At 36.2% G+C, this 10,137-nt stretch overlaps 1 protein-coding gene across 1 annotated transcript in view; it reads right to left on the reverse strand.

Annotated features, from left to right (window-relative positions):
- Positions 1-10,137, reverse strand: part of LOC107748353 (disks large homolog 5-like) — a gene marked incomplete at its 5' end in the record, with an annotated part of 26,609 nt that overhangs the window by 3,424 nt on the left and 13,048 nt on the right. Inside the window, 9 exons of the mRNA XM_016563121.1 lie at positions 1,363-1,533; positions 2,583-2,731; positions 2,831-3,011; positions 5,041-5,175; positions 5,254-5,387; positions 5,470-5,632; positions 7,883-8,042; positions 8,131-8,211; positions 8,728-8,849. Of these exons, the coding sequence (XP_016418607.1) occupies positions 1,363-1,533; positions 2,583-2,731; positions 2,831-3,011; positions 5,041-5,175; positions 5,254-5,387; positions 5,470-5,632; positions 7,883-8,042; positions 8,131-8,211; positions 8,728-8,849 (1,296 nt within the window). The remainder of the gene's footprint in view (positions 1-1,362; positions 1,534-2,582; positions 2,732-2,830; positions 3,012-5,040; positions 5,176-5,253; positions 5,388-5,469; positions 5,633-7,882; positions 8,043-8,130; positions 8,212-8,727; positions 8,850-10,137) is intronic.

The following is a 10,137-nucleotide window of genomic DNA, read 5'->3' on the forward strand; positions in this document are numbered from 1 at the left end:
CACATTCAAACACACACACATACAAACACACGCACACACGCGCACACACACACAAACGCATACAAACACACGCACACACACATACAAACACACAAACACGCGCACACACATACAAACACACACACGCGCACACACATACAAACACACACACGCGCACACACATACAAACACACACACGCGCACACACATACAAACACACACACGCGCACACACATACAAACACACACACGCGCACACACATACAAACACACACACGCGCACACACACATACAAACACACGCACAAACACACACACGCACAAACACACACACAAACAACAGCTTATAAAACACATGCATGCTATTAGTGCTGTCACGATACTGGGATTTCTGACTTCTATACAATACCTTAAAAATTCTTGATATCCAGTATCATTTTCAATACCTCGGGGAAAAACTGCCACAACAATAAGGGCATACATTTTTTTATTTTTACCTCTGACAGTAATCTTTAGGGCTGCACAATTTGGTCAAACATTCTGTGCTTATATATCAACATGAGTAATGATAATTATTATGATTACTGTTATTACTGCTAAAAAATCTAACAAAATTAGAAAAGCAAATAATAATAATACTCATTTTTTTTAAGGAAAACTACAGGGTGACCTGTTAACATGCAAGTTATTAGAAACGGTTTTATTATAAAATACTATATTATCATGATAAAATCTGTGACAGTAATTTCTACATTTTTGTCAGGAGGTATGCAAAAATATTAAACAAAAAAATTACTATTGTAATAACACCATTTCATATAAAATAAAAATAGAACAAATATAAGAATAGATATAATATAATATATTTATTATTTTATTTTATGAAAAACTATGGAGGAGGCCTATAACTATAAATTGTTACAAAATTTTATATTATACATTTTTATATTATTATGATAAAAATGTCACAGCACTTTCTTAATTTTTGTCATTAGGTATGCAAAATCAATCCATGTCTTTAATATGAAATATGAGCCTCTTATGAATCCACTAAGAAAAGAAAAAAAGACTATACCCTGGAGAAAAACTTAACGATTTGCATGCTTACTTCACATTTCTTTAGAGAAAAGGATTTTCTTTTTCCTATTTTTACTTAAAACAGGGTGGTGTTTACTGAGCACTATAAACACATGTAATGTATGTTTAATTCACACTGGAAGCAGTTTCAGATATATCAGTATCGATGTGTATCAAAACAATTTATATTTTTGACAACGCTATATTATGTGCATCATATTTTAAACTCATTTAGAAGAATGAATTTTTCATGTTTAACTGTAAAACAACACCAGTGATGATTGCATGAACAGCACATATAGACATACATGCACTTGCTGGGAACGTGTCCGCGCACCAGCTTCTGTGCGTTCTCGTCCAGTTGCCATGCCAACCAGTAGCCCAGATTCCCCCCGGGCAGCGTGTCGTCCACATAGAGAATATCATCCTTCTTGAAACTCAACTCCTGCTCCAAATCACCAACATGGTCAAACAACGCCCTGAAACACAAAGAGATCGAGAGTAAGAATATGAAAAGCATCATGCAGACAAATGAGCAAGGCCATGATGATATATCTTAATATTTACTATTTGCTCAGTTTCATTTTAACCAAACAGCTATTGTGCTCAGTAAATATTTATATGTGACAGGGTTATTATAGTTACTGAAAACCAACATTAAAACCATTTTAAAAAATCATTACTTGAAATAAAAAAAAATAATTTATTAAATTAGATCAATTTAAAAATAAACAAACAGATATATACTGTATATCGATATATATATCTCTTTATCTATATATACACTTTATTTTATTTCAGATAGACCTTTCTCATTTTCATTTAGTTTAAGTTAAAGTGCTAAGAGAACTAAAACAAAACCTTAATGATTAAAAAATGAATAAAAATAAAAAGTATATAGACATTCAAAAAAATAAAAAAGTAAACAAAAACAACAAAATTCTAAAACTTCAACGAATGAAAATAAAAACTGAAAATATATAAATATGGTAAAATATAAAATATGAATAAAACTATTATATAATTATTATAAACTCAAATAACACTGATATGTGGTCTGTATTTAACTACATAAACACATATGTTAAATTTAAACAAACAAACAAAATAAATAATAGTAAACAGGGAAAGAATTTTCATCCACCAATAAAACAACACATAAAAATAATACTTTTTTTAACACATGAAAACGTCACGTGTGGATCTCAAAAGACTAAAGAGGTCCATGAATGTAGTTGTGCTCTTTATAAAATTTAATGGTCAATTAAAATGTCCAGAAGAATTATTAAATATATTGCTCAGGGTAAACAGTCTGATTATCACATAATTAGCTCAGACAGGTTCATTAGGAATATGAAGCAAACAAATAAACTTTCTATAAAGGAAAATAATGATTGTACAGCTTAGTGTTATTATACACAAATATTAGACCACAAAATGCAGCAAGCGACCAATCAGATAATAATGAATCTAGTCTAAACTCTCGATGGGCTCCTGATTGACAAACAGACAGGGTTCAGTCTGTTACCTGATGTAAAAACCATCTCCGAGTGCGTCTTTGAGCCTTCTGAAGTGCTCGGGTCGGTACTGGACTCTGAGGGTGACGTTCTCCGTGGGTTTCAGCATCTCCAGATACACCTCCTCAGCAGTCTTATTCTTCAAACTCACAGAGTTACACTGCAAACAGGAAATGACATTACAACACCATCCAGCACACTGTCAAACAGGATAACGTGAGGCTGGTTCTGATCCTCTCTGCACCATCCAGACCAGTACCTCCAGGATCAGGTCTCCAGGCTGCAGGCCGTCGGCTCCTCGAGCAGGACTGTCCTCTTCCAGAGCCTCCACGAAAACCCCTGTCAGGTTTCCTCCACAGATCTTCAGCCCCAGATCCACCTGAGTCTTCCTCAGCACCACCAGCCTCAGCTCCGCCTGCTTCCTGCCCTTGCTCCGATCCCTGGCCAATCACAGAGCAGAGAGCACAGTTAGACCAATCAGAGCAGTGGGCATGTTCAGGATGCAACATTGATGACAGTGAGAGAGAAATTACAAAACAAAAGTATAACCGTTTCCACAAATTCAGATCAGAGATTCATCAGAAACATATGTAATAAAATGTATTCTCAATCTATACATAAATGTAGGAACAGCTGAAATCACACATATGCAAAAAAATAAAAAACATCCTGGGAAGTGATATTGTTTTTATTAATATTTTGCATCAGTTTTTTTATTTTTATAATTTCGGTTTTCATAATTTCAGTTAAAGTTTAAGTAATTTTTTTGTGTGTTTTGGTCATTTTTAGTAGTTTCTGTTTTTTTATGTCTACATAGTTTTTATTCATTTTTATTTTATTAATTTATTTTTATTATTTTATTTTTAATAATTTTAGTAATATCAAATTATACTAAATTAAAATGAGAAATGTTGCCTTGGCAAATAGCTGAAATGAAAAGTTTGTTAAATTATTTGATTTATTCATTAATTAATTTATGTATTGAATTTAATTTAATTTAACTGGGTTTCTGCAGGTGTTGCGAAGGTAAACTTGAGACCTTTAAAGACCTTTTAAGACCAAGTAGAGAAAATTTAAGGAATAAAAGTACCTTTTGATTACACCACACAAAAGTGATGTTTATCCTCAGTATTTTTGTCTTGTCTTCCAGTGCAAATGTTTTAAGACTCAATCATACATCGAAGAATTCTTGTTTTATGAATTATGATAATAAAGTGATCAAAATAAAGCGAGTTTATGATTAAAACAGGAACAAATTTCAGTCAATGGGCTCAGAAAAATCTAATTAATTCAAAGGGAAAACAAGTTTTGGTTATTAGTGACAGATATTGGTTATTATTTTAGGCATAAACTCACTTAATTTTGCTCAATTTCTCAGAAAACAAAACTTGATTTAAAGCTGCAGTCCGTAAGTTTTGCCTCTTTGTCGCCATCTCTGTTTGAAACCTGCAATTGCAGTTACTTGCGGAATTATTTTCATTACGTGGGTTGTGCGCCGGCACGGCTCCAGCGCGGATTAATCTAATGTTTTGAGTTGAATGTGTGGCTACGTCTTGGAATATATGACCCAAATAAGAATTTTCACTGGATATTGTCATCTGAACAAGTAAGTAACAAGTCTGCCAATTTTGTTCTGACCAACTGAGGAAAAAAGCATTACAATAAATCGCGCTACCAATGGTGATTTAATCTAACGATCGATTAGCTCATATCACATCAAACCGTTCAAATTATTATTAGTTATACTTTGTTCTCAAATTGTTCATGTTAACAATATCAGCATTGCGTGACTACGTGTGCATTAGCGTGTACATTTCAATTTCTGTACAGTCTAATCTCTAATTGGATTACAATCCGCCATCAAATTGATCGGTTTAATTATTCCAGCTGCTGTGAGAAAAGGCTAACGATCCGCCACCTGCAGCATCCTCACATGCGATAGTCTACTAGCCGGGACTAAACCTTTATGTTTACAGACGTGACGTAATGACGCAGCAGCATGCTCGAATTTCCCGTGAAAACCTACCCGTACCACTCAAATTAGAAAACATTATTATAAGCTAACCGTTGTGAATCGGGCTAAAGTAAGGCGATAGTTTTGATCACTGGCTGGTTATGCACTTGCTCAAATATTGATTTCGGATCATTTTTAACCAAAAAAAGTTACGGAATGCAGCTTTGATTTAAGGATGTTTAGATATTTGTATTAGACAACAAAACAAAAATACTGAGGAAGATATTTATTTCTTTGCAATGTATGCAACATTTAATGCCATTGCTTTATGCATTTAACACTTTCTGCTCCGATTTAAGACCTTTTCAGGCCTTAATTTGTGGAAGGGTGAATTAAGACTTTAAGACCACCAGAAACCCTGGCATCAAGCAGAAAATCCACGATTTTCCCCAGTATGTATAAATATGAAGTAATCCACGCAATTCTTAGCGAAGGAGAGCCAGAGTGTTTGTTACCTGAGAGGGCTGGCTGTGGGCGTGGCCTGTTTGGAGGGCGGGGTCATGGTGCCCTCGTCCTGTTCGCTGAGCGTGTCGATGTTGGAGTGCGTGTCGGGCGTCGAGTGAGAGCTTATAGACGACTCCATCCGGGAGCTGACAGAAATGAACACGTCAGGACACTCATACAGTGCTTCTAAAGCATGACAGAGTCACGTGTACTGTGCGCTGTACCTCGAGCAGGAGTGATTGCCCAGCTGGTACATGTGTGGGTTGTACTGTGCCAGTATGGTGATGGTGTCACACTGCTGCCCAATGATGAGTCTGGCCTGCTGCTCAGTGGCGTTCCTGAGATTAATGCCGTTAAACTGCGGAGAGACAGAGAGAGAGATTCACACGTGCTCAATGTAACGATAAGCTCTGTATTTCTCTGAGTGTCTTCTGACGCACCTCCAGAAGCTGATCTCCAAACTCCAGGTGGTGCTTCTGAGCGATGCTGCCTCCCGTTACCTTGGAAACAAAGATGCCGCCATTCTCCCCACCCACTATAGAGATGCCCAGAGGCTCCGCCCCTTTGGGAATAGTGACACATCGCGGCTCCTCTATGTACGGCCTAAAACGCAAAAACACACAATATGGGCAACCAGTCTCAGAGGAACAAAACAGAACCAAACTATCACAATCGCTCACACATGCATTTACTGCCATTTTCAGTTATTTACAGAATAACAGATTCGTGTTCATCTATTGTATAATGTATCAAAATATTTCAGATTAAGGCTTTATAGATATTATCTGTGACATTCTGACAGACAGCAAAGAAAACCATTTTCACTCATCGCTCAGTTTGTAAAAAGTCACAGACTTCAGTTCAAAGCAATTAAAAACATCTGTCAAGTGGATAAAATGTAAGTGTAAATGGAAATATTTAACTTAAGCTGGTAGAATTTGTTAATCTGTTGATTAGTGTGTGTGATTACACACAGATACAAAAATATAAGAGTTGTACAAACAACATAAAGAAAATAATAAAAGCTAATGCTATACATTGTGCAAAAAGTGTTAAAATATAAACATTACATTACCAAAAAAAAAAAAAAAAAAAGCTGCTTGGCACAGTTTTAAAGATAAAATCACAAAATAAAAAAAACAGATAAAAACAAAAGCACAGACTAAATGTAAACCTGTACTCCATTACAATAATCCCTATTTAGTTACTATTTATGCGCTCATAAAATACAATTACTTATTTTATATGTAGCATTTTAATATGTCTTCTGACAACTTGGTTTATGCACCATCTGTGTCCTCAAAATTTCAGCTTCGTACACAGAAATGCGTTATTCAGGAGTGTAAAGTGACATGATAATTGGTGTATATGTTGCAAATAATTGATAGTCAATCAATTACAATGAAAGAAATTATAATTTAAATATTTCAGTGATAAATAACCAGTGTTGGGGGAAGTTACTTTTAAAAGTAATGCATTACAATATTGCATTACTCCCTAAAAAAGTAACTAATTACCTTAGTTACTTTTTATGGAAAGTAATGTGTTACGTTACATTTGAGTTACTTTTTAAATCTGGGCAGGGCTTGCGTGTTTGTTTTTAATATAAAAAAGTTATTTTACAAATGTAAAAGCCCTTTCACACCAAAAGTGAAGTGAATACGCCTCAGGCTGAAGGAAATGTAAATTCATGTCTGTACAGTAGAGGGTGCAACAAATGCAAACAAATTGCATAAAAAATATGACGCATGAGAAGAAAGTTCAACACTATTCAGCAATAACTAAAATGAAACACAAATGTGTCATTTTTGCTTATTAGTATGGCTGAATTGGATCAAAGGTTGAGCTGTCAGTCAATACATGCGAAACAAAGTAACTGGAGCTACTTATTTGAAAAAGTAACTCAGATATTTCCTTCTAAATTAAAAAGTAATGCGTTACTTTACTAGTTACTTTAAAAAAGTAATCTGATTACGTAACTCTTGTTACTTGTAATGCGTAAGCCCAAACACTTTAAATAACAGCATGTCACAGACGCTTTCTACATATAAATTCAATTTATTCATAATATAGGAATACTGGATGATTATTTTCATTATTATTGATTATTGATGATTATACATATCATTGAACAGTTGATGCAGCCCTAAGCTACCTTTGGTGGTAAATAACAGCTGGTCACACTTCAATAGCGTGCATTTAAAGGAAAGTGACATGACATAAAAACAGGGGGGGAAAGCAATCAGATCAAAGAAATTCCCTTAAACAGGAAAAAGTTTGTTTTTTTGCTCTCATTGCACAGTGAACAAACCTCAGGGTCCGTAAAGAGGCAAACCACGATCTCTGAGCTCGAGAAAGCTTCAGGTAAGACCTGTTACGCAACGAGCATCTGGAGCAGGAAGGAGAACAGAGAGAGAAATGGGGCAGAAGAGCAGACAGACTAGAACGGCGAATAAGGAGTCAGGCAGATCTGAGCTAAATAAACTACGAGAGGAAGAAGAGGAGGACGAGAACAGCACAAACTACTGAATGCAAGATGAAGACAAATGCATATTTACTCAGCCTCATGTTATTATAAACCCATGTGATTATGTTTCGAACGTCAAACTCAAAACGTGCCATATTTGATTTCAGAGCTTCAGTAAATGGTTATGAATCGGAGTCTGTTTCTCACATAAAGCATCATATGACTTCAGAAGACTTGGAATGCACAAGTCTGAAAATCTTCTTGTATTTTTTTTGTAAGATTCTTCCTCTTCTCTGTGTTGTATGGAAAAATATTAGCACAGGTTTGGACCATTATGAGGGCGAGTAAATGATGACAGGGTTACATTTTGATATGTCTATTTCTACCTGTCCCTCCTCCTGTCTATTGGCACAGGACTGACTGACAGCCTGGTCTGGGTGGAGACGGAGCCCTGTGATTGGCTGCTGCTGAAGGAGGCGGCGTCCAGAGGAGAGAGGGGCGGAGTTACCAGACTGGGGCTGCTGCAGTCCGAATGAGACAGAGATCCTGAAACACACAATTTGTATAATTATTGGTACATCCATCACTCATGTAACAGCACAGGAAGTATGATGTAAATCAGAGAGATCAGCACCTCTATCAGAGCCGTGAGCGGATCGCGCGTAACGAGGGGTGGAGGGAATCTTAATGCGCTGCTCGCGGTACTGAGACAAACCTACAGACACAAACACAATCATTATCAATCACAAGTGACAGACTTCAGATTCATCCACAATTACTGACTACAGACTTGAGATAACAATCACAGATTGCATTTATTAGACCGCGAGTGTCAATCACAGACTTTTCATTAATCAAAAAGATTTTATCTTAGCAGTTATGATTAGACAGTTTTACCAATCACTCACAACAGATTTTGTCATTAAATAAACGGAAACTAAAAACAGGGATGAAAACTCGTCAGGGTTCAAAAGACAAAGTTGCGAACCCACTCAGGTACATGCTTATAATAATATCAGTAATAATAATAATATCAGTAATAATAATAAATGTCTCTATTGGTTCAACATTAAACCACAGAGCTTCTATTTTGGTGTAAAAACACAAGGAGTTAAAGTTTCTCTACTGTTGACAAGTGGCAATTATATCAGTGCACATGTTATGCTGACTACAGACCATCACCAAATATGAGATGAGCAGTGCTAGTGCGTGTGGCGTTTGGGATACAGACCCTGTCTGGCGCTGGAGGGCAGGGAGTTGGTGTTGTGCTGAACCGAACCGCGGGAGCCGTCGAAGAGCTCAGCGGAGCGCTTGTGGTTGAGATCCACACTCCATCGGCCCTGGTGCTGCGGACTGCACTCGAGAACAGAGAGAGGCAGCGTCTCGCATCAGAACAGACGTGATTCATCAGAGAGTGTGTGTGTGTGTGTGTGTGTACCAGAGTATGTGAGCGGAGCGGTGTGATTTTGAATGGAGTGAGGAGCGGATTTTTTTTTGGAAAAATATTAGCACAGGTTTGGACCATTATGAGGGCGAGTAAATGATGACAGGGTTACATTTTGATATGTCTATTTCTACCTGTCCCTCCTCCTGTCTATTGGCACAGGACTGACTGACAGCCTGGTCTGGGCGGAGACGGAGCCCTGTGATTGGCTGCTGCTGAAGGAGGCGGCGTCCAGAGGAGAGAGGGGCGGAGTTACCAGACTGGGGCTGCTGCAGTCCGAATGAGACAGAGATCCTGAAACACACAATTTGTATAATTATTGGTACATCCATCACTCATGTAACAGCACAGGAAGTATGATGTAAATCAGAGAGATCAGCACCTCCCTCTATCAGGTGAGCGGATCGCGCGTAACGAGGGGTGGAGGGAATCTTAATGCGCTGCTCGCGGTACTGAGACAAACCTATGGACACAAACACAAAATCATTAGCTGCCCACTACTCCAGGTGTGTGTTCACGGTGTGTGTGTGTTTGTTCACTACTCACTGCTGTGTGTGCACTTGGATGGGATAAATGCAGAGCACAAATTCCAAGTATGGGCCACACGTCACGTCCTACATTTTAGATTGTGTTTGTCACCCACACACTTTTGATTAATCAATAAAGATTTTATATTAACAGTTACGATTAAAGTTTTGCCAATCACTCACAACAGATTTTATCACTAATTAAATTGAAATTAAAAACAGGGATGCAAACTCATCAGGGTGCAAAAGGTGACAAAGTTGCAAACCCACTCATGGGGCATGCTTATAATAATAATAATAATAATAATAATAATAAAAGGAAAAGATAATAATTAAACAAATAAATGATTATATTATAGTAATAGTACTGCATTGTAAAATAATAAAAACAGAGTATTTAATATTAATAATATATTTTTGAATTTGTATAATTTGATAAAATGATAATAATAATAATTTACTAAACAACTAAAATTTACTAATTATTATTATTATTTACTTAAATTATAAAAAAATACACCAATATAGAAATCATTATTATTATTATTATTATTATAGTATTACTATAGCACTGTAAAATATAAAAAGAGTATTTTATATAATAATAATCATCATCATCATCATCATCATCATTTTTATTTTACCAAACAAAATGTATAGCAGTTCTTTT

This window comes from Sinocyclocheilus rhinocerous, unplaced genomic scaffold, assembly GCF_001515625.1.
Source record: "Sinocyclocheilus rhinocerous isolate Xijiao unplaced genomic scaffold, SAMN03320098_v1.1 scaffold522, whole genome shotgun sequence".
NCBI lineage: Eukaryota > Metazoa > Chordata > Actinopteri > Cypriniformes > Cyprinidae > Sinocyclocheilus > Sinocyclocheilus rhinocerous.